Raw genomic sequence first — 25,455 nt, 5'->3', positions numbered from 1 at the left:
TTCGCTTGAAATTAGCAAGTGTGTGAGTAAGAGTGTGTGTGCCTATAGGAGTGTGTTTGAGGCTATGGGTGTAGCTTTATGTGCGTGTGACAATGTGTGTGTGTGTGAGAGAGAATGTGTGGGAGTGTGTTATTGTCTCGTGTCTAAATCAGTCCAGCTGATGTCCATCTGGGCCCTGGAGGAATAAGAGGAGCAGAAGGATGGAGGGGGTGTGGGAGACAAAGCTGAGGGAGTGTGTGATCTGGTGGGAAGCGGGCGGAGGGTAGGAGGGTGGGTTTGAGGTCGTGGGGGGTCAAGAGACTGGAGTCCCATTCAGTCCCATCCCCCTTCAATCTTTCATCAAGTTTTTACTAAGCATAATCTTTTAACTCCTGGTCGCTGTTAGCAAAAGTAGCAAAATTAATCAATTAGCTGTCAACAATTAAATGAATCGGCATTCCTCTTTGGGTTGTGGACAAATTTGATACCAGTGATAATACAGTACCTTAGTTTGAGTACTGACACTGAAACCATACTGTGAATACCAATATGGATCCAACTTTTAATCTTCTTTGACTTTGACTAAAGTTCTGTATTATATACAGTGACAAAATAACTTCCCTCACAATCGGTTGTTTTTGGTGTGCCATCTCCTGTACAAACCAAATGATATGTATACGAATACTGTAAGTGTGCACTAACATTAGAAAGTAGGTATCAGAGACGATTATTGCTTTCAGAAATCAGAAGTCACTGTGATAACTGACAGACTTAGTGGGTCGACTTTGTTAATAAAGAGGTGAGAGATAAAGGCAAGCTGTGTGTGTGTGTGTGTGTGTGTGTGTGTGTGTGTGTGTGTGTGTGTGTGTGTGGGGTTGGAGCGGTGTGTGTGTGTGTGTGTGTGTGTGTGTGTGTGTGTCATCAGCACATCAGTGGGGCAGCTGAAAGTGTGTTATTGAGCAACAAGAGGCTTATAGAGGATCAGACTTGACTCAACACTCCTGTGTCTCTTCCTTACCTCATACTGTAAAGCCTTCCTTGCTAATGCGGCGGCCTATTAATTATTAATAGATCCAGTGATTGGCAACAAGTGATTAGTGCGTGTGTGTGTGTGTGTGTGTGTGTGTGTTCACTGTCATCACCACTCATTGACTTGATCCGGTGCAGATCTAATACAGGTGTTTCCCATCCGTCATCAGCCTATTTATAACAGAGGAGGCCTGTCTGTTGTCATAAATAAATCTTTGCGACACATTTAAGATCTTAAACTACTCTGAGTGCGTGTGACAGCAGAGCGCTTTCCTGCTGAACCTAATCTGGTCAACGTAGATGGAAATTTGTTATGATTAAGATGCATCGGTAGCCACATTCAACCATGTATTCTGTGGGCGGGGCCAGAGGCTCCAATCCCATCTGGGCAGTAGTCTGGTTAAGTCTGGCTCATTAGTCTTTTCAGCATGATGCATGTACTAAGCAGAAAGCACAGAAAACCCATGTTTTCATAAATCGGAGCACAATCAATAGACCTAAAGACGAAGGGGCTCGGGGCCGACCAGGAACAAGAATGTAGAGGATCGGTGGTGGTGAGCATGATACTGGCTTGTGTTCAGAAAAGCCTTAAAAAAGAAAGATAAAAACAACCATGACCTTTACTCTGTTTCGTAGTCCCACCTCGCAGCACTAACATCATTATTCGTCTTTTACTTCGCCATGGTTACAGAGTGCTCTTTGCTCCTATTGGTCAACGTCATGGAACACGTCGGGAATTTGTTGTCGAAGGCGAACAAAATTCTGACGCCCTCGTCTGTGTGTCTGGAGGTTGTGAGACGGTCCAGTTGCAGCATTGGTTGTTATCCACTGATAAATCAATTATCACCCATTTTTGTTTGCCCTACATCTGTCAGGTCCGGCTTGTATTGGGCTGATATCGTAGTCTGAACCAGGCATTAGACATAAAGAGTTATCTACTGTTATTAGACCTCCCGTGGGTGACGATGAGGTATTAGTAAGGACTGGACAGAACGATATACTTATCTATACTTTGCATCCACATGGCTTTGTTTTCACATGATATTTTTCAGGGTTCCCACGCATCCTGGAAAACCTGGAAATTTAGAGATTAGTTTTCCAGTCTTGGACACACCGGGAAATTGATTTAAATGACTAAATATCCTGTAAATAATCTATGTTGTCCTGGAAATTTTTTATTGTATGTTAGTCTGAGCTGTGGCCAAATGAATGTCTAAGAAAAACTGATTCATTCAATTCAGAAAGCGTAAAGAATCAGCTGTGCTGAGAACCTTCAAGCGCCCCATGAAAGAAAGCTCACAGCAGTAAACAAGTACTGTCTCATATTGTAAAGAAAAACTCCAGGAAAATGTCCTGGAAAGCTCCTGGAAAGTAGAGGTGGGCGATATATATCGTTTGCAATAGTATCGTCATTGTTGTTTTGACGATGTGCAAATTTCCATTATCAAGTATTTAAATTACTTCGCCAAAAACATTTAAACGCACGCGGAAACTCCTCACATCCACTTAATACACGGTGCAGCAGCGCTCTCTTCAGCATGGCAGGATTCAGTCACACGACTAGTGGGCCTACATGATCACATGACGTGATCACATGACCTCTCGCTAGCATGCTCCCTGCAACAGTTTAGCAGCGCGTTGTGATGGTAGAGAGAAAATGCAAACACCTCCAGTCCCTGAAACTACCGGTACTTCAGATCACATTTTAAAGGATATCGACTGATTATCGTTATCGCCAAAACCCCAAAAATAACTAGATATTATTTTTTGCCCCTATCGCCCACCCCTACTGGAAATAGATTGCTTAAAAATAGTGGAAACCTAGGTTTTTGTCATCTGTCCATCCATGCCCATGGGGTATGATGTATGGGCAAAATGTATGCCCATGCAAACTGTACATGCAGACAAAACCTGTGTGAACAACAGTCCAACTATGCAGTATATACAGTGAAACAAGAAAATTGTTTTAGTGATTTGAAGATTTGAATTTGTTGTAGAAACCTGTACAGGTTCTCTGTAGACATCTTAAGTTGGCTGGTTTGAATGTGTCTAGACGGATGTGTGCTGTGACCTGTCCCACTACTGCTCTGACCCTCTGTGGTAATCTACCCCACTACTATATCACAGCTACAGGCAGAAAAGTGTCTGTCTGTGTATCAATTTCTATTAATCTTTCTTCACCCTGCGATGTCATGGCACTTCAATTGTAATTGAGTTTTGCAAGCTCACTGTGGACCTGTATCACCTGGTGACATCTATTAACTTGTATTCATGGCAGATTACATCATTGCTTTCTGTTGTTTAGCCCTGACTCTGTATATTTACTCTTCTGCTCACACTTGATGTTTTGCGTTTTCTCTCTGAAGTGTGAAGTAACACCCGGTCCCACACACAGTCATTCTCTCATACTATTTCCCTCACCCTCACACTAGTGCAGACTTACACTCACACACACACACACACACACACACACACACACACACACACACATCCAAGTGAGTCATTCACTCGCGCGTCGTCATGTGTCACTGAGTAGGGTTAAGTGAAAGCAGCTTAGTACACTGACAGAAAGCCTGTTAAAGCTAAACCAACAACAGATCACCACCGCACTCTGTCCTTCTGCCTGTCACCCCGCCTATACTAGTCTGTTACTGCGAGTGATTGTGTTTACAGTTGATGATGATGACGAGGGTTCAGCTGCCACTGGGATGACGTATTTTTGTAGGCCAACTTGGAAGCCCTGGCTCCTTTGACAAAAATTGAATTGGGATTTTTCCATTGGCTTTTGGTTTGTTGCAGAAACACAAACACATTTTGTCCAGCAAGATAATCTTCACAAATCAACACCACTTTTCAGATCTTTGAACCGTAAATGCAATGACCATAAGTAAAAAGCTAACATTAGGCTATAAATGAACACCTCATGGTCACATGACTTCAGCATCGCCACCATTAAACTTGTAATCTTGTAATTAAGATCTACAGGTTGTAAAGTTTGAGTTAGAATACTTTGCAAGAGCATGAGTACAAACACAATGAGGCTGTAAAGGCAGAACAGCGAGTAGAATATCTGTTCGGTGTGCTTTAATGTCACCAACACGTAAAAGCGTCAGAATTCACATGTTGGGGTATTTACTGACGTGTTTCATGTTGTAGAACAAAATGTGAAAATGTCCTAAACTTGTGTGAACCACAGACCTTATTTCAGACATCTGATCAAAAACCTGTTGACTTCAAGGGCTGTAGTGGAGAATACGGCTATCCTTAGGTCGCCGTTTCAAGTCCAGCTGGAAGGATGGGCAGTTTCATATGGGCCTGTCTGCTAGGTGTTTGTGTTTCTTCTTGAATCACAGCTTCCATTGCTCCCTAGATAAAGAGTTGATCTTTACATTTACTCACATGGCAACACGGACACATTTCTGTTTGGCCAGTCTTGGAGTTTATCAGACACTTGGAGCTTGAACACAGCCTCCAGACATCCTCATCGAGTGTGTGTTTATTTCCTCCCCTTCAGCATCCATTTTACGACTAAGTGGGTGTGTGTGTTTTGTTCTACAGCCTGAGTAGCCTCCAGGTCTGTAAGTGTAGTCTTCAATGAATAACCTGCCACTGACCCCAGCTGAATGGCTGTGATGGCACATACAGCTGTCAGCTGAGTAGTTTATGACTAACTACTTTAAGTTAAGCATTTCAGTGAGAAAAAAACTGAATGCAAAGAGCCACAGACCTCAGACCCTGACCATGAAAACACTGCACCAAATGTTTATTTATGAGAGTAAAGCTCAAATATACGGGACTGTGGAAAATCCTATAACATTCCCTAAGAACTAATGATCTGAGTCCGTGTGTGTGATCCGTGTGTGTTTGTCACTTAGAGCACTTAGAGATGATGATGATGATGGGCTTTGTGACGAGGCAGGTAATCCCCAGCAAGCAGCTGTGTGACGTCCATCTCTTTGAGCTCATTGAGCAGATGGAAACTCCGTGGATTACCTCTCATAAACACACACACCGCCGGGCGTAGTCATTCATACACTCTCGAGCTGCCGGACGAAGCAGTACACTGTCAGACAAGGAGACACAAACGGAGGAAAGGAGAGATAGAAGGACAGACAGGGCACAGAAAGAGGGAGAGCTGAGTCGCTTTAAGTATCTTTTGACACATTTTTTCTATTCCGTTTTGTCCCTCTTGGAAGTTTCTAGAAGAAACAGACACATTTTGTCACTTTGGTTCTCTCAACTGTAACCTCTTGAGTGTGAAAATGACAGTCATCTGTTTTTCAAAGTGAGTATCTATTCTACAGATTCTCCAGGTTAAAGTAAAAGTCAAAGTCTCTGCCAGCCTCTCGTGTCTGATCGGAATTCACAGGAAATACACCAAACTAAACACTTTTTGTCTCCTCTTCCAGTGTGCCCACCGTCCCAGTGAAGAACCTCAATGGATCCAGTCCTGTTCACCCTGCACTGGCCGGTAAGAACCTGCTCTCTAACCAAGGCCTGCTCCTGGTCACAGATAGAAAAAGTTGAGGACTTCTGGGAATTTCACAAGAAACCACAGGGGACGATCTTTTTCTCAGTGTCTCTCTGCTGTATTTCAGGGATCACGGGTATCCTGATGAGTGCTGCCGCTCTGCCCGTGTGTCTGACCAGGCCTCCTAAACTCGTGCTGCACCCTCCACCTGTCAGCAAGAGTGACATCAAACCGGTGCCAGGCTTTGGCCACTGCTGCAGAAAAACCACAAAGAAACAGGCCCGCAAGGGTAAGCACTCAAGTCGAGACCAGCTGTAGAAAAACATCACAGCTGCAGTGGTTTGATGGTTTCTGCCCTTGAGAAAAAAATAATCATCTTCTTCTGTTCCCTCTCCTTTCTGTCTTCAGGTAAAACTCCAGAGGAGGTGGTAAAGAAGTACCTGCAGAAAGTAAAAAGCCCACCAGAGGAGGTATGAACAGCACCTATATCTTTCATATTCCTAACTGGTACAGAGAGGCATATGGTTTTTATAATGGGTTTCCTTTTCCTTGTCTTATCCTAGGACTGTACCATCTGTATGGAGCCGTTGGGGGGTCCGTCAGGATACAAGGGTCCAGGGGTGGGGCCCGTGTCTCGGGCGGAGTCAGTCGGGCGACTAGCACAGTGTGGGCACCAGTACCATTTCCAGTGTCTGGTGGCGATGTATAATAACGGCAACAAGGACGGCAGGTAGGTTAGAGACAGAGAGACTGTCTCTTAACTTAATAATAATAATAACAATAATAATAATAATAATAATCAACCTCATCCTCTCTACTCAGTCTTCAGTGCCCCACCTGTAAAGCCATCTACGGCGTCAAGACAGGCAACCAACCGGCAGGGAAGATGGAGTACCACGTCATCCCTCACTCTCTACCAGGGCATCCTGACTGCAAAACCGTACGCATCATCTACAACATACCACCAGGCATTCAGGTACTCCAGAACTGACCGCACCGTTGGTTGTATTCTCGTCTGCGGTATAAGTTGATCAGCGCGAATGCCTACTAATATGAATCCTCTCCTTTCAGGGACCAGAGCATCCGAACCCAGGAAAGCCCTTCACTGCCAGAGGCTTTCCCCGACACTGCTACCTCCCAGACAGCGAGAAAGGACGCAAGGTAAACACAATCCACGGACACTCGACAGCAGCCGACGTAGATCTGTTCTACAGATCCATTTTTAAAGGTCTTTTTCTAAAAAAAAAAAAAAACCTGTTGGTTTCAGGTACTGAGACTGCTCCTGGTGGCGTGGGACCGCAGGTTGATCTTCTCAGTTGGTACTTCGAGCACTACAGGAGAGTCTGACACCGTCATCTGGAACGAGGTACATCAGGGTGGAATCCAACAATTGATTGATTGAAGTTAACGTCACCTGTATGAAGTTGCATTTTTCAGTCTTGCCTTTAAAATGTGTTTTTGGGAACATTTTGTTATTGATCACGCTGTAACAACTACAAAAACGAAACTGACATGAAACCAATATCGATTTTCCTTCATATCCTCTGTACTATTTTGCCAGTATGGATCTAAAATAGGTCTTAAATTGCATTCAAAATGGTTTTTAAAAGGTCTGACTGTGACTCAAGAATGGATTGGTCAGTCTGTAGTTTGTGATATATATGCACATCAGGTTTGTTGTCACTGACTCAAAAGACATTATTTTTGCCCTGTCTTCAAGGTCCACCACAAGACCGAGTTTGGCTCCAACCTGACGGGACACGGCTTCCCCGACCCCGGACACCTCGACAACGTCCTGGAAGAGCTCCGGGCTCAGGGCATCACAGAGGACGACGGACTGATGGAAAAGTGAAAGGACAGCGACCTTGGTGGGCAGCGTAGAAAACAGGAGACATCCGTGTGAGATGAGTGAAGGGTGACAGGGAGGACGAGGAGTAGAGGAAGGGACTGACCATGAAAATAAAAAGTGGGAGGAGGTCCTAGACTGAGACACACTCTCTCTGCCAGCACTTAAATGGGGTGCAGGGGGACGTTTCGGGTTGTAGGAGACACAGATTTTGTTTTGCCGAGGTAACCACTTTTCAAGATGTTGATCGAGTCACTGCGGGGTCCGCCTGTCAACGCGAGTCCGTCCAAACTTCACAGTTTTAGAGCAAGCACATCAGCAGAAGTAGGAGGGAGTCTGAGGAAGCTGCAGCACAGAAAGAAAGGCAACGCAGGGGAGGAGGAGGAGGAGGAGGCTAAGACACCAGCAGCGAGAACGGTGGCACTCAAGGTTTTAACTACTGAACAGCTAGGTACTAAATGTAAGTGAGAATGAATCGGTACTAATACATAGGTCAAAACAAGTTTACTTTACTGAGAGAACGAGTAGCCAGGTAAAGACGGTACGATTTTAGAGCAGTTCATTGAAAACTGGGAGAGAAAGGACAAAGAGAGAAAGAAGTTGGAGAGGTGGGGGGAGGGGACAGGAGAAGGAGAGCAGGAATGATGTAGCAGAAAGAGAGAAAGATGGTGAATGTAGCCTAGGGTAGGAGTATAGTAAAACTAACTTGTATGGTACTTAACAGGTACTTTAGCTATCACTAAAAACACGAGGAAACCAAGAGTGACGAGGGGAAAGAGAGAGACAGATGGATTGTGTGCTTGCTTTATTCAAACCACCTGCTTGTCTGTGGTTGAAGTTTAGTGCTGTTGCTCCCTCTTGTGGTGATACCGATGAACTACACCTCAACCTGCAAGCTCCTGGAACAAATCCAAACGTTACTATCAGTTATCTACCTTTTTTTATCGTCGTTACTATAATCCTCATTTAACGTCATTCCATACTTTACCTCTTACTTTTGACTCGATGGGTTTTTATATGACCTAGGCTCTGTATGTTTGATTGTGTGTGAAATGACAAAAGACCAAACTAAGGCCTAACCATTTGGGCCTATTTGGAGTCTTACTATTGAGCCACTGTGGTACAAGTTAACCTTAGATACACAGGTACCAGTATTTACTTACATATCTTTATTTTATGTTTATTTTTTGTCCCTTTTTGACGGTTCATATGGTCTCAGTGGATGTGAACGCTGTTGTATCCTGTCACGATTTGAATAAAAACCTGATGAAGATGAGCATTTCGGGGCTGCCTAGAATTAAGCGTTGAGGATTTGTTTGAAACGTTTAGTTCGGGTTGAATGAGCTTCATTATTGGTGCTTGGAATGAACCAAGAGCCTGGGGCTGGTCTCAACAGCCAGAACGCCCCTCGGATTGGGCAGAGGGTTGAAAGGTTGGGGAGGATGGAGAGGACGAGAGGTAGAACTGAAGCAGACATCATCGTCTGGTCTGCCCAAACACACCCAAAAAAAATAATATTCAAACACATGCTAGTTGGTCAAGCTGGACAACTAGTCAAGGACACTGGAGTTGGTAAAGCCTCATCACGTGGTTGTCAGTAACTACTATGAACTTGACCACCATTCTACAAATTTGATCAAAAGACAAGGACCCTGCTACCAAATTCTGGTAGAAAGACATCTGTTTATGGTCCCATATTTATGTAAATGTCCATCTTACTTGAGATCAACAAAAACATTCACATGCTCCTCGGATTGTTGGCAAGTCGCTCTCCGACGTTGGTGCGTTCACGAGCTTTAAGTCACAATGTGAAAACAGCAGAAGATGTGCTGTATTATATATGCTGGAAGTCGTGTACCAAAATATTTGTCGACTTTCCAATAGAGCTGATCGATAAATCAATTCAATTTATTCGTTTTTACATTTTAAAACGATCCCAAAAAAACGGGTTGTATCATAAAATGACATTTAAACTACAAATGTTATAATGTGGGGATATGCAGCTGCTCAGCCACAATCCACTCATCTACACAGAACATGTAGAATTATTTTCCCAGTCTCCCATGTGAGAAAAAGGGGCTCTAATGATATGACATTACAGATGTGGTGGTGTTTCACATCTCCAAAGATGTAATTAATTGAAGTAAAATGATACGTGTGATGTGGTGTGAAAAACCCCCAGCCATACTTGAGGGAGCGTTGACTGGAATTTTCCCACTCGGAAGCAGATTTTTCCGATTATTCCAACACTGCATAAATGCACCATTAGAACAACTACAGGAAACACTCCACAACTGGACTTGCTCCTGATTGGCTGGCATCACTTGCACATAGCTTCAGTCCGTCCAGTGAAAGCAGAAGGCCGTCAGTCTGTAGGTTTACCTCATTTAAATCAGATGAGCTGCTGTGTCGGCCAATCAGGGACCAGAATCAGGGACTGAGCAGTATTCTGCGCCTGCACCGGAGGATCAGTGTGAATGCAAAAAGCCAGATTGTAAAAGATACACAGTATGGGACCTTTAATCTACGACTAGGAAAATAAGTAGCATCATTATTCATTCTTTTCATATTCAATGTAGAATCCAACACTGGAAAATGAAAAAAATATTTCTTCATCAAACACAAAAAAACTATAACAGCTTATTTGCTGTACTTCATTTTGTTTATTAAGTCAAAAATAGGAAGAAAAAAATCCGATTGTACACGGCCCCTTTTTGTGGAATATTAAATTTTTAATTATTTTAGAAAATGTCACGTTAAAAGTCTTCACTTTCACAAACAGATAAACAAAAAACAGTTAGTATAATGTTACCATGGATACAGTGAGTCACATTACATCAGGTACCACCATTCACTGCATGCAGGCTTTAAGTGACCTGGTGACACAAATGGGACACAATGAATCAATTTCAGTCTGTTCCTATTTTTGACTTGAGCATAAAATCAAAAGAATGAAAAATAAGCCCTTGTTTCTTTTTTGTGTTGGATCGATAAATGAATAATAAAATAATTAATTATTATTAAATCATAATAATTCATTGTTATTGTTATCATAAATCATTGTTCAATCAATTTTCCCGTTTTGGACTCTATATGCAATCTGAGAAGAAGGAATGATAAACGCGTTATCATCCTTATCTCGACACCTCTCCTCTGGTCGTCTCTACCCCTCCTGACTGATCAGCACACTGCCCAGTCTCTGAGTTGGGTCTTTAAATGACCTCCTATCCCAATGTTAACAGACCTGTATGTGTATGTGTGTGTGTGTGTGTGTGTGTGTGTGTGTGTGTGTGTGTGTGTGTGTGTGTGTGTGTGTGTGTGTGTGTGTGTGTGTGTGTGTGTGTGAAAAAGAGGATCTGTGTACTGTGTATACTACCAACACGCTCCCAGTTTAGGGTATTATTTGGGTACTCCGCTGATGATGGTACTCCCTGTACGGTAACTTCTTTGTTTTTTGTTTTTTGAATATGAAATGTAGTTACACCTTTGCTTTTTAATAGCATTTTTCTTGACACTATCATAGAGTAAATTGCCTTTTTTTATTTTGTACATTTATGTTGTATTAATTATGCCCTTTTTCATTTGTTACAATTGGTTTACAAAGACAGTATTGTTAAATACAGTCTTTTTTTTTCATTGTGTACAGACGTTAAGCTGACTTGCGTCGTCTTTTCTTTGGAAAAGGAATTTGATGGTAGACTTCTATCTGAGTGTGAAATGTAATGAATTTAAACAAGTTAAACCCTTGTACCCTTGCTCTTCTGTGAGGTAAAGTAGACTTTCATTTTCTTCATATCATCTGTCCTGCTACTGGAGCTCTCAATATTTGTGACCCTGAAGGGTTTTCGTGGCAGATTTGTTGATGGATGTTCTGCTCCATGTCCACCCCTCTTTAAGCAGCAGAACTATTAAAGTACAGGTGGCATGATGAAAATGATTGTTTTAAACATTGTAAAATGTTATCAAATCCCAATTTCCTCTTGTGTTGTAGCAGTTTTCTTGCTCTGTTGGCCCAAACACTGCACAATGATCCTGTATGATCAGTGAGTCACTTATGTTGCTTTTAATTTGAATGGCTTTGATTTCTAAACAATGAAACTGAAATAAATGTCACTATTAGTTTTATTAGTTTCTCTTGGCTTGCTGAATTGGATTTATTGAGTCTGAGGTGGCCATTATTTAGTTTTTGTGGGGATAAAAAGAAGAGTTATTAATGAGCCTCAAGTGTCTTTGGGAGAGACTAATGGTTGATTTGAAGGCTGATTTGATCCATGGTGTGCAGTGTCTGAAACCATGCGAGCAATGTAGCAAACAGCTACAACTAGAAACTCACCATTTCAGTTTTGTCCCTTCTTTAAATGTGGATTTCTTTCCCATCACTGGTTCTCATCCCTACTGAAGGCAGTACCTCATCCCAACGTCTGTGGATGGGAGGGATGTGGTCACGGTGCTGCTATGGGAGAGAGCATTCAAACATGTGGTGGGAAAAAGCAAAGTGTAAATATCGCAAAATAATTGCTGGAGTACGAGTGATTAATACAAGAAAAAATAAAGAATGAATGAAACCTGACCCGCTGTGTTGTTCTCATTTTAACAGACACATACAAAGCTGTATAGCTTACACAGACTTCTGGGAAATATTCATATCACATGAAAGGAAACTCTCATGTACATTCTTCTGTAGAAACAAACATCTCTCACAGCACAGTGTGTGCCCCTTCGATAGCTTCTGAAAGGAAAATATAATGACCAAACCATACACGGACCCTGTAGGTGTTTCTGACAGTGATCCTTAGGTCGCTGGTTCAAATCCGGCTTGAAGGAGGGTCTCTCTTTTCTCATTGAGCTACAAACCCGTCTGTACACACATTTTGAAGGAGACCGCATATTACTGACAGGTTACTCCCCTGCTGTGACTCTGATTAAGGAAACTCTCATGTACATTCTTCTGTAGAGACAAAAATCTCCCACAGGGCAGTGCGTGCCCCTTCGATTGCACAGATACGGCCAATCACATCGCGAAGTCCATCTTTTCAAAACCAATTCTACAGCTTAGTCTATCTTTTGCGAGCAAATCAAATGTCCAAGTCCATCTTCTGACAACCAACCGTGCTGCATAGCCCATCTCTCTAAACGCCAATCAAGTGGCGAGATCCATCTTTCATAAGGCAATCAAATCACGAATTCCATCTTTGAACAACCAATCACGCAAGGCGCTTCAGATTTCAAAGTTTGAATTTAATTCTTAGCAAACGACCGGTGTTCATTTTGATCGCCGTTCCGTAAATGTCACCACCTGTATAATCGCTAAATATGCAACTAAAGTTCACTTACATTATCTGTGGCCTTAAGCTTTGATTTCTGAACAATGAACAAGAAACTTAAGTAGATGTCACTATTATTTTTATTAGTTTCTCTTGACTTGCTGAATTGGATTGATTGAGTCTGAGCTACAACTAGAAACTCACCATTTCAGTTTTGTCCCTTCTTTAAATGTGGATTTCTTTCCCATCACTGGTTCTCATCCCTACTGAAGGCAGTACCTCATCCCAACGTCTGTGGATGGGAGGGATGTGGTCATGGTGCTGGTATGGGAGAGAGCATTCAAACATGTGGTGGGAAAAAGCAAAGTGTAAATATCGCAAAATAATTGCTGGAGTACGAGTGATTAATACAAGAAAAAATAAAGAATGAATGAAACCTGACCCGCTGTGTTGTATCACATGAAAGGAAACTCTCATGTATATTCTTCCGTAGAAAGAAACATCTCTCACAAGCTAGTACGTGCCCCTTCGATAGCTCAGTTGGTAGAGCGGAGGACTGTAGGTGTTTCTGACAGTGATCCTTAGGTCGCTGGTTCAAATCCGGCTCGAAGGAGGGTGTCTCTTTTCTCATTGAATTACAAACTTCTCTGCACACACATTTTGTAGGAGGCCGTAAATTACTAACACGTTACTCCCCTGCTCACACAGCGTTATGTGCCCTCTGGTTTAATAAGTATGTTTGAAATGTCAATATATTCTCTCACTGCTGCCGCTGGATCACTTCTGCATGATGTCCACTTGGTGGTACTGTGGGAGTATTCTGGTGTAGATAGCATGGAAAGTTTTTAACTTAAATTTACTTTAACCTTAAATCATAATGTTGTGCCAGCTGTTCTTACTGTAAGTAATGTCACTGGTGTGGTGGACGAAAAATTACTTAAGAATCAATAAATAAATAAATTAGTGCATAGATAAAAGAATAAATAAATATATACAGAACTACATGGAAAAAAATCCAATCTTGTAAATTAAATATATTAAATAATAATATAATAATACAATAATAATTTTTAAAGAGCGACATTTATTTTCTGTCCTCTGTTATTACCAACTTTTCTTTTTTTATTACTTAATATCTTCAAACAGTACGCAAGATTGTTCTGTTCGACAGGTGAAAGCTGCAACAAGACCTCGAAAGTGAAGAAAAGAGGCGTTCCCTGACCGGGAATCGAACCCGGGCCGCGGCGGTGAGAGCGCCGAATCCTAACCACTAGACCACCAGGGATGCTGCCTAGCCTTAAAACCTTAAAAATTTAAATCCTTGGTTATGGGATATGCTTGGTTGTCCCCTCTAGGCAGATGACGGGGTTCTAGCGCCAACAGTATGTCGTAACGTATTGTCTTCAGGAAATTCCCTTGTCACAGCAGAATTTACGTGAAATAAATAAATAGGTTACAGATTAAAAAAAAAAAAACCTATGGTAAAGTGGTAAAGCTATGAAAAACAGAAACTACAACACTGATCAGGTGTTGTGTAGAACACAATATAATGTCCACATACACTGCGTGCACAATTGTATTTAAATATTTTCAGACAGTGACGATGATTCTAGACAAAGTGATGTACAAAATAAAGAAAATTATGGGCTATATTTGAAAAGTATGGTAATAGAAATGTTCAGGTAATGTTCGCTGATTTTTTGTATTGAGTACAGTCTAGACCTGCTCTGTAGAAGTGTGCAAGTTCAATAAACTCACAAAAGAATTGAAATACATCTTTTGCTGTGTTGGAGTTTTATTTCTTAAATTTACATCACTTTGGCTAGAATCATTGGATAGATGACACCATGGCTGGCTCATTTGGAGTAAAGCTCTTAAAAACATGGTTTTGACAGGCACTGTGTGCCAGCTGAGTTCTGTCTGGGTGCCTCTGTATTTTACTATACAATACATGCACAAAAAGATTCAAGATCCAGGAGGTTTATTATCACGTAAAAAATAAAAATAAAAAAATAAAAATAAAACCTCTTGAACCTTGAATTTTAGTTTTTCGCATTGAAGCATTCAAGTTGGGCCACATTAGCAGTGAGATTCTTGTTCTGCTCATTCAGAAGCATCTCATTGCCTGGAAGACTCTGCAGTTCTGCCCTCAGCTCTGCATGATTTTCCTCTCTGAGAGATTTTAGTTGGTCGTGTTCAGCAGTGAGGTTGTCCCTCAGGATCCTCTCATTCACACTTTTTTCCTTGGACAGAAAGTTCAAGCCCTGGGTCAGTTCTTTCTTTATCTCTGTGTTTTCACTGACTGACTCCTGCAGCATGGTTTTCTCAGCCCTCACAACTTTTAAGCTCTGCTGAAACGCCTTTACCTGTGATTGGAGCTTAGAGTTGTACTCCTTATAAGTTCTGCACTTGATGTCCAGCTCATGAACTCTTCGTTGAGGCTTCCACGGCTCAAGTATTTCTGCCTCCTCTGACACAGAGAGGCAACGTGATTCCACTGAACCACAACAAGCGATGTTGAAATTATCTTGAGACATACTTAGCTCAGGAATTAAGTTCAGCAAAGATACAAAAAAGGTTATTTACCTCTAAATAAATAACTATTTATAGGTAAATAATTATTTACCAGTCTATTGTTTTCTACTGTATATTATTTTCGTATGTAACGTGTCTTTCTGTGAGTAGCAAAGACTACGACATGGTCATTGACAGGGTAGCTGAGAAGAGTGAGCTGTTGAGAAAGCTGCTTTTGTAGCCTGATGAGGTAAAATAAAATTATCAAAACACTCATTATAATGTATCAGATAAGATTAGATTAAACTTTGTCATTGCACGAAGTACAGTCCGAAGAAAAGGTTTTGCATCTAACTTGAGTGCAAACAAGTAAAGTGCTCAGAAAATGCTTATATTAGAATTAATTAGAATTAGTGCATCTTATAGGTCTTATGCATAAGACACTAGGTGGAACAGCTGTTTTCTTAAGGCTGGACCTTAACTTCTCACTGTCTCTTATAGGATGCTCTCACTCATTTTTGGAAGCCTGCCGTGGTTTCCTCTAAGTAAGTACTGTATAGAATACATGATTCAACAATTTTAAACATACCAGTACTGTGATCATCTGAGATCTGTGATCTGTGATCATCATCATCTGAGCAAGTCCATCAGGTGTCATTCTTTCTCACCTTTGTCTGTCTGTCTCCTTTTAATTTTTAAAGGTTGCCATGTTTGAGGAAATGTTCTGTGTTGCTGTGCTGTGCTGTTTATTGATGTGGAGGTCTAAGGAGAGTGTTTATTGATGTGGTGAGTACATAGTCTGTGAAAATATCACTCAATCACAATCTGTCATTTATACATTTTATTATTTATCTCATCTCTGTTCCTCTGTGTCCTATTTTTCAGGATCCCATCATACGTTGTTCATTGTTTGTTCAGGAGGTTCCTCTAAATAAATACTGTATAGAGTATATAGCGCAACTATTTTCCCACATTTTTCTAGATACCAGTACTGTGATCATATAAGTAAGTCCATCAAGTGTTATTCTTTCTCACCTTTCTTTCTCTGTCTCCTTTCACTTTTAAAAGGTTGCCATGTTTGAGGAAATATTCTGTGTTGCTGTGCTGTGCTGTTTATTGATGTGGTGAATAAATAGTCTATGAAAATATCACTAAATCTGTCATTTATTCATTTTAATATTTGTCAATGACCATGTCTCACCTCTATTCCTCTCTGTCCTAATTTCAGGATCCCATCATACGTTGTACATTGTTCAGGAGGTTAACTAAACCAAGCAGCCTTTTGGTTTCCGCTAAGTACTGTATAGAATAACAGGACTGGGAGGATGGTGTAGGTTTAAGTTTATTAGACAAGTACATATACACCAACAAGACAGTGTACAAGCATTGTCACAAGAAAGTTTCTTTTCATTCATAGGCTTCATTGTCCTTCCATCAATACCTGGTGGGCCGATTTTTTGTCCCAGTCCAGCCCTGGGGTTAACTCATAGGCCTGAAAGTCATGTGGAAATATTGCTGGTCAAACATTACAATATCATATACCTTCAGACTGACTGTAGTGACGGTAACACTGCCATGCGTTACCTCACCTGTTAAAGACTGTCTGTAGCTGACAGTGAGCAGAAGTCTGCGGCCACATCATCCGATCCAGACAGTGGGCCCTCGCTCCACCTGCTGGCGGAGAATGTGAAGGACAGAAGTGAAACACCTCTCACCATCTGTAGCAAATGAACATGAAAAACTGTCCCTTCAGTTACAGAATGTGATGACAATCAGAGCCAGCAGGACTTTTTCATTAACCATTAACAGTGACGTACACAATCTGCCACAATGTCAGTTGTTTGGCTTTCTCCTGATAAATCTTCATCTGTTTTAGCCACTCTAGCAACAAACACAATTAAAGCTGCAAGCAGCGTTGGGCGGGACCTCGCACTCCACGCAACTCGGGGCGTGCTGGTGCCGTCGTAACACGTGCGGACCACAACATGAAAATTTCACGTAAATCAGATCAAAATTGCCACGCAGCGCTTACTTCCTGTTGGCAGTAGGTGGCGCTCTCACTATATCTGAATATTGTCAATCGCTCTGCAATTCCTTTGAGAACAGAGAAGCAAACGTGTCTACTTTCTGGTCGACTCTGTTTACCTTTTTGATGACTCCGTCTGCCTTCTTGATGATGGCTTTTACCATCTCAATGCATTTGTCAACCTCCACAATGACTGTGTCAATTTTCTCAATGACTGTGTCTAGATCATTGGTGTGTACCTTCTCTATGTCTGTGCCTGTGTTCTTGAGGACTTTGTCTAAATTCACAGTGACTGCGTTTGCCTTCTTAATGACTGTGTTTGCCTCCTGGACAACTGTGTCTACAACCAATTCTGTACTTCCCGTCTGTGGATTTGCATTCTTAATGTCTATGCGTAATTTCTTGATGATTCTATCTACCCTGTTGTCGACTATGTCTATCTTCTCAATGTTTGCCTCTACCTTCTCAATGTCTGTGTCTACTGTCTTGATGTCTCCATCTGCCTTCTAGATCTTGATGTATTTTTCAACCTCATCAATTACTGTGTCAATTTTCTTAGTGACTGTTTTTAGATCCTTTGTTTGTACCTTCTTTATTTCTGTGCGTTTGTTCTTGATGAAGTTGTTTGCCTTCTCAACGACTCTGTTTGCCTCCCTGACAACTACGTCTACATCAATGTCTATACTTTCCATCTTAAATTGTGGACTTGCCTTCTGAATGTCTATGCCTAAATTCCTGATGAGTTTATCTACCTTGTTGTTGACCTTCTCAATGTCTGTGTCTACTGTCTTGATGACTATGTTGACCTTCTCTGTGACTTTGCCTGCCTTCTTAATGAGTGTGTCTACCTTCTCAATGAGTGTGTCTACCTTCTTAATGAGTGTGTATTCCTTCTCACGGTCTGTGTCTACCTTCTCAATGAGTATGTCTACCTTCTCAATGTCTGTGTCTACCTTCTTAATGACTGTGTCTACCGTCTCAGTGTCTGTGTCTACCTTCTTCAGGACTCTGTCTACGTTCTTAACAGTGTTGTATACCATCTGACTATATGATGTTTGTTGTTTGTTGGTGTTTGACCATATCTCTGTTAGGAGTAAGATGTCAAGTTTGTTTTCTGAGATGAGACTCGTGTTTGTTATTCAGTGATTGAACATTGAGCAACCCCACTCTAATTGCATTATCAGGTCATTCTATCTTGCTGAAGCCTTTACTTTCATGTTCCCCACTCGGCTCATTGTTAGGACTCGGCTTACAGTCCCGATCCCTCTCTTTATCATCACTATCAGTCTCAATATCTGTCTGATCACCCCCTCCATGCTGCTCACTTCCTGTCTCTTCATTTGTCTGCTCTGTTTGATTACCTTGTCGTTTGTCCTCGTGTCTTTGATCTGTTTGTGATTCAGCAGAAGTCGACTGGTTTCCACTCTTGTCCTGAGCTGCATTTAAACTCATAATATTGTCTTTGTTTAGTGATTCTGGCTGTTCTTTACAGCCTTGTTGAATGTTTTCCTCTGTGGAAATCTTCTTCCTCTTGTTTTCTAGTTGACTCGTGGCCATCTTGTTTTCCTCATGTTCTGGCTGACTTCTATCAAGCTCTTTAATTATCTTCCTGTGCATATAAACAAGTGAAAATACAGCATCATAACCCCAGCTTCAATGTTGGCCAAAAAACAGATAGGACACTGAAATGAGATTTCTATGACGCCTGACTCTGAATGGCTGATATTCCTACCCTAACCAACCTGCCAGTCAGAGTGGAGTGGGTCATATGTGCTATGCTGGCACTTAGAGTGGCGAAGAAGAGTTGATTTCCGGTAATGTAACCAGCCAGAGCTAGCTGTGTGTTAGCAACAAGATGATAGCTGTGCCCGACTAAAGATGTTCCTAGTCAATTAGTTGTCATGTTTATGATTATACTGTAATGAATAAAATCTGTTAAACAGAAACAACAGTAATGATTGTCAATGTGTCAGAACAAGCAGCAAGGAGACTGAACCTTTAGTTCATTTACTCCACACAGTGTAACATCACACAGTCTGGTTGTTCAACACACAGATTAAATAACTTCCAACTTCACTGAAACTAATCCTGACTGATCGATACGATGGATGATGGATAACGTTAACAGTTACTGACTAATTAACTGGCTACAAACTGGCTCCACCCAAGCAGCATTTCCTGCTGGGTCCCTCTGCTGTTACACTAGCAGTGGTTAAACTCCCCCTGTCCTTCCAGCTCCCAGTCCGGGTAAAGACAGCTAATAGCTAACTAGCTAATAGCAGCTAGTACAGTTAGCATATGCAGCGGTAAGAGACTTCCTGTGTTACAAGACAAAAGGTCCGTGTTGCATCAGTCCTCTGATGTTTTGGTCCTGGTAACAAGGAGCAGCTCCGGATCGCAGTTTAACGTTGGTTTGGTTTTTATTTATGTATAGTACTCGGTATCAGCTGATAAAAATCTGATCAATCTCTAGAGATTGTTAGAAGTTTTCACTTGTGCGTTGCTGTAGTGTTCAGTTTAGCGACCAGGCAGTTTAGTTGGTTGCCAAGAGGTTGCTGGGGCATTCTTAGTGGGTCTATTAAGTAGCTGATAGTTGGAGTGTTTGACGTTTAAAGCATTTTAAAAATATGTGAATAATATTTAAATGAATGTGCTGTGCTCTGTTTGTAATGTCTATTTCATGAGAATCACAGAAAACGTCATACTTTGTGAGTTTGTCGAACTGTTCCCTCAGAGTCTGGCAGATCTTGTTAATGGTCTTAGCCGCATCTTTCAGTGATTTGCTGTCAGTCACATGATTATCCTTGATCAGGTCTTTCCAGTTGTCAATCGCCTCAGGAGGAAGAGCTCCTGCTGCAACCTAATGGTGAATATGGATCAATACATGATTCATTTTCAATATTATCAGACTGTCAGCCTCAAAAACACGTGTCCATTTATCAAAATCATAAAAAACACTCATAATTCTCAATAATTGAGAATTATTTTCTGTGTAATTATCAAACAACACATGTGTAGGTACAGGATCTTACCATGCTCCTCTTTTAAATCCAGTTTTAGACATTTGTTTGATCAGATGTTTGGTTCCTTTATCAGAAATTTCTTTAAATTTTGTCCCACTAACTTGAAATCCAAAAAATGTTAAAATAGCGGCAAGTCTTCCTAATTGTTTAGGCTTCAAGGAGAGTTTAGAACACGGATAATTTGGTTTACTTTTTTGGCCATGGCTTTCTGAACTTTACGCATAACGTATTGGCCCATTTTATCTTCGTCTTTGGAATCCACCTGTCTCCCCAATGCCTTCAGTTGATCAAACCGTTCCTGGATTTCTTCTTGAATTTCGTTGCTCTTGTTTTCTATGTCCTGTGTCTCTTTCATGGAGTCCTTAAGTGAGATTTCACATGATAGAGCAGTTTCCAGCTGCCTTGCACTCTCCCTGAGTAACTTCAGCTCTTTGGTCAGTTTCTCCAGCTGCTCTGCCCAGCGCTCCCTCTGCTTGATCCAGGAGAACATCAGGTCCAGCAGCTGGTCAGCGATAGCCATGATGGAGGGTCTCTGTGTCCTTCTGATCCTCCAACCAGAGACCAGAAAACTGAGATCAAGTCTGAAAGAAGAAAGTCAGAGGACACTTGAATTAATTGGTGCAACTAAAAACATCTCCATGACACCTGAGTAAACTATCTGCTGATGAAGACCATGAAATACAGCAGTGTTTCCCACACAGGCTTTACTTGTGCGTCCCGTCCAGCTATATCTGGGGGGACATGTAGAGCTCCATTACCAGCTGACACTTCAGGATACAAGAAACATTTTACCTCATTATTAAATTCAGTAATAAGTGAGGTTTTAGATAAATAACATGTTACTTCCGAGGTTTGTTTGTTTGTTTGATATCCTGCATGTAGAAGGGTTGAAAACCTGAATACCTCTCCTTTAACTCTCTGAAACACTAGAACTCTCTGTTAGGAAAACATGAGTCATTGAAGTGCTTGAGCAGGTATAATTGAGGTTGAATCACTGATATTAAGATTAAAAAACAGAAACGCCTAAAAGGCAATAAAATCTACAAAATACATCTGATTATATTTTTTCTTTTGACTGTTATAAAGTAGTTGATATTTCCTGTAAACCACCTGGTTCATTGTTACTGAGCAGACTGCGGCTCTGCACTGGAATACGTTTTTTAAAATTAGAAATGAACAATTTATTTTCAACGATCCCCGTCCAACTCACATGATGGTGGTTTAACACTTTAGACGCTGTCATTCACACATTTTACTGGGAACAGAAAACAACAAGAATCCAAGTATCAGCATTACAGAAACCCAAAGACATTGGAGGTCTAGCTGTCCCACATTTTAGATTCTACCACCTTAAACGATCTTCAATATTTCACAAAATGGCTTAAATACAAAGTCAGTCAAATCACCCATGGATGTCTATTGAACATTATCAATGCCAGGAATGATCAATATCATATCTACCATTTCTGTCCCAGCCAGTAAATAAATATAACTGCTTCAAAAACCCATTCATAGCAGTGACTCTGAAATGACCAGACACCCCCTCACCCAAATAAATCCACTCCAATACGGCATAATAATACTAATAATAAACCAATTATATTTAGTGAATAGACACAAATATAACATGTAGCCTAGACCAAAGTCTCAAAATCTTAATATGTAACCAACCCTTAAACAAAGATACCAAAGTTTGTTTAATATTCTGTAACACACCTACAAAACACTGCACACTGACTCTTTGTTCAAGAATGAAATCACTGGGAAACACAAGTAAACAAGTAAACATTACACATATTGAACACCACTCAGTCTGAGCCTTAACACTACAAACAGACCTGAGGTCAGGTCACCTCTGTGACAACTTTACAAACATGGAGGTAGTGAGAGTGAGAGGAAGAGAGAGGAGGAGGAGGAGGAAGAGGACAAAGGCCGGACCAGAGCAGTCCAGGTCTGTTGTGATCTTTGATAATGTTACTGCAGTCTCTGGTCTGGGACCGGTCCACCAACCACAATACTGTGCCTCCACAGTCGTATACAGTCGTATTATATATATATACATATAGAAAGACAAGTTATATATGTTTATGTTATATCTATATATGTGTATATATAGTGCATAAATTGCATAAATAAAAATAATTATTTTCTGTACTAAACTATAAAAAAGTGCCAAATGTTCGACACATATATCTGAATATAATTTACTCTGCTCTCTTCATTCATTTATTTTTATTTCATTATTTTTTATTGGCTGAACATTCTTATCATGACAGTTTTTATATTTATTTATTTTTTTAATATATATTTTATTGAGCATCAATAATAATACAAAACATCCACAATGGGACAGCAGAATGACATAAAAACAATGCTCATAATTCCAATATTTTTCCTTATGACGTGCTTTAGCTGATAGGGTATTGTTAGATGGGATACCAAAAAGGGCGGAGAGGGGATGTGGATCTGCCACAAAATCATAGGCCATTTGAAGAGTATCAGATATTTTAGCCCAAAAACCTGTCAGCTTTGGGCATGACCAAAACATCTGCATGAGGTCGGCAGGGGACTGGCGGCACCTGTTACAAGCGTCAGCAACACTGGGGTAAATTTTAGACAATCTATGATTGGTGTAATAAATCCTGTGTATGAATTTACATTGAATCAGCCATGTCGGGCACAAATGGAGGAGTTATGGACTAACTCAAGAATATTGCCCCACTGGTCATCCTCTATATTAAGCCCCAGATCCTGTTCCCATGACTCCCTCATCTGCTGGGGGAAGACTGAAGTGATGCAGTCCATGGCACTGCTGATATGTGAAATATTCCCTTTCTGATTGGGGTTTATCATGAGAAGAGTGTCTAATAATGTCTGTGGGGGGAGATTAGGAACGTCAGGATAATATTTCTGAACAAAATGCCTAACTTGGAAAAAGCGGAAAAGGTGCGATGATGGTAGCTTAAATATAGCAGACAGATCAGTGAAAGACATGTAGGTCCCCTTATCATAGAGATCCTTGATAGATAATATGCCACTATCAGACCAAAGCTGAAAGGCGGAATCCATAATAGATGGTTTGAAGTTGTGATTGTAGAACACTGGAGCTAAGGTAGAGGGACCTTGTAGGCCAAAGTGCTTTCTAAATTGCAACCAAATTTTAAGCGACTGAGTGACCACTGGGCTAGTGCTGACATTAGCAACAGACACAGGAAGCCGGGAACACAACCATGACTGCAATGACATCTGACTGGAAGAAAATTCCATTTGGACCCAGGCAGGTTGCAAGATAGTAGATTCGACGGTCCAGAACAAAATTTTTTGAATGTTAGCGGCCCAATCGTAATGTAAAAAATTGGGGAGGGCAAGCCCCCCAGCCCGCTTTGGAAGCTGCAGTATCTTTTTCCGCATACACACAGGCTTACCGGCCCATAGAAAGGTTGATATTGATTTATCTAGTTTTGCAAAAAACTTTTTGGAAATAAGTACAGGGATATGTTGGAAAAGGTAGAGGAACTTTGGCAGGACAGACATTTTGATGAGGTTTACCCTGCCAGCCAAGGACAATGGTAAATTAGACCATCTGCCAAAATCCTCCTTGACTCTTTTGAGCAAAGGAACAAAATTGTTGTTAAAAGTATCTAATAGGTACCTAGAAATGAAAACTCCCAAATATTTAAATCCCTCATCCACCCATTTGAAAGGAGCTTTATTATCTGGCAATCGCCCCGGTAGATTGTTAATTGCAAATAATTCACTCTTCCCAAAATTTAGTTTATAACCGGATAGTTGTTTCAAAATGTTTAAAACTATCGGAAGAGACGTAGTTGGATTTGATACGTAAAGAAGTAAATCATCCGCATACAGTGACAGTTTGTGTATTGCTCCCTGGCGAGAAATGCCCTCAAATCTCTCCTCAGATCGTAACCAAATGGCCAGTGGCTCCATGGCCATGGCAAACAATAAAGGTGAAAGTGGACACCCTTGTCTTGTGCCACTGTGGAGCTGAAAAGGGGGTGAGACAATATTGTTTGTTTGTACAGATGCTACTGGAGATGAGTACAGCAACTTGACCCACGAAATAAAACCTGGACCTAGGCCAAATCTTTCCATCACTTCAAAAAGGAAGTCCCACTCCACCCTGTCAAACGCCTTTTCAGCATCCAGCGACACCACTACTTCAGGGTTGCTGGAGCCAGGCATATTAAGTAAATTTAAAAGTCTTCTGGTGTTGTGGAATGACTGCCTCCCCACCATGAAGCCAGTTTGGTCTGCTGAAATGACTCCTGGTAAAACATTCTGGAGACGGAGAGCTAAGATCTTAGCCAAGATCTTGTAATCTACATTTAGCAATGATATGGGTCTAAAACTACTACAGAGAACAGGATCTTTATCTTTTTTTTAGGAGAAGAGTAATTGTAGCATTAGTCAAGATTGGTGGGAGTTGGCCGAGCGAAAAAGCTTCGTTGTACGTGTCGCTCAGGACTGTGGAAAGGAGAGGGGCAAATCCTTTATAAAATTCAACAGTGAATCCATCCGGACCAGGTGATTTGCCACTCTGTAAATTAGCGATTGCGTTCATTATTTCAGTTACTGAGATTGGTTTAGCCAGATCTTCCACCAGCTCCTGGTCCATTCTAGGAAACTCAATGCAGTTTAATGGATTCTCTATGCTGTTTTAATTACGATCAGATGCATATAGATCAGAATAAAATTTGGTAAATGTTTCATTTATGAGTTTAGGGTCAGTAAGGATGACTCCTGAAGGAGATTTAATACTCGGAATAAGCCTAGACGCAGCGGCAGCTCTGGCCTGTTGGGCCAGAAGCTTACCAGTCTTGTCCCCTGATTCAAAAAATTCTTGTCTAGATTTAAGAAGTTGTGATTCTGCTTCCTGTGTAGTTAAAAGATTAAACTCTGTTTGAAGTTGTAGGCGTTTTTTATAGAGTAAGGGGTCTGGGCAGTTAGCATAGCTATCGTCAACTTCCTGGAGCTTTTGTGACAGTTCCAATTGTCTGGACCTAGCCATTTTTCTAAGGTGAGATGGCCTCTTAGGTACGCCTAGGTTTCCCACAAAATTCGTCTTGACAATCATTTATTTCGAAAAATAGTTGAATATTTGGTCTTAAGGAATCAACAAAAGCGTCATTTGATAGTAAATGTGAATTAAATCTCCATTGTTTAAAAGTGCGGTTGATATTGGGAAAAAATATATCTAATTTTGTAGGAGCATGGTCTGAAATGACTATACTACATGAGTGTACATTAGAGAGCAGTCTATTATCTAAGAGAAAAAGTCTATT

At 41.0% G+C, this 25,455-nt stretch overlaps 1 protein-coding gene and 2 non-coding genes across 4 annotated transcripts in view; 2 read left to right on the top strand and 1 right to left on the bottom strand.

Moving 5' to 3' along the window:
* LOC127355331 (E3 ubiquitin-protein ligase DTX4) overlaps positions 1-8,601 on the top strand; it is a 31,600-nt gene extending 22,999 nt beyond the window's left edge. For both annotated transcript variants that reach the window (XM_051386115.1, XM_051386113.1), the window contains exons 5-12: positions 5,418-5,479; positions 5,607-5,768; positions 5,888-5,949; positions 6,043-6,209; positions 6,302-6,455; positions 6,551-6,640; positions 6,747-6,845; positions 7,200-8,601. In XM_051386115.1, coding sequence (XP_051242075.1) covers positions 5,418-5,479; positions 5,607-5,768; positions 5,888-5,949; positions 6,043-6,209; positions 6,302-6,455; positions 6,551-6,640; positions 6,747-6,845; positions 7,200-7,331 — 928 coding nt within the window. In that variant the 3' untranslated portion in view covers positions 7,332-8,601. The remainder of the gene's footprint in view (positions 1-5,417; positions 5,480-5,606; positions 5,769-5,887; positions 5,950-6,042; positions 6,210-6,301; positions 6,456-6,550; positions 6,641-6,746; positions 6,846-7,199) is intronic.
* Positions 8,602-13,114: 4,513 nt separating this feature from the next.
* trnay-gua (transfer RNA tyrosine (anticodon GUA)) lies at positions 13,115-13,202 on the top strand. The gene is given in 2 exon segments: positions 13,115-13,151; positions 13,167-13,202. It is a non-coding gene; the product is annotated as a tRNA-Tyr (tRNA).
* A 600-nt stretch (positions 13,203-13,802) lies between these two features.
* trnae-cuc (transfer RNA glutamic acid (anticodon CUC)) lies at positions 13,803-13,874 on the bottom strand. Its single transcript has one exon. It is a non-coding gene; the product is annotated as a tRNA-Glu (tRNA).
* Between the last annotated feature and the right edge of the window lie 11,581 nt (positions 13,875-25,455).

The sequence above is a fragment of the Dicentrarchus labrax genome, unplaced genomic scaffold (assembly GCF_905237075.1).
Source record: "Dicentrarchus labrax unplaced genomic scaffold, dlabrax2021, whole genome shotgun sequence".
In the NCBI taxonomy this organism is placed as follows: Eukaryota; Metazoa; Chordata; class Actinopteri; family Moronidae; genus Dicentrarchus; species Dicentrarchus labrax.
The sequence above is the reverse complement of the archived record's forward strand: the minus strand, read 5'-3'. Positions and strand labels throughout refer to the sequence as shown.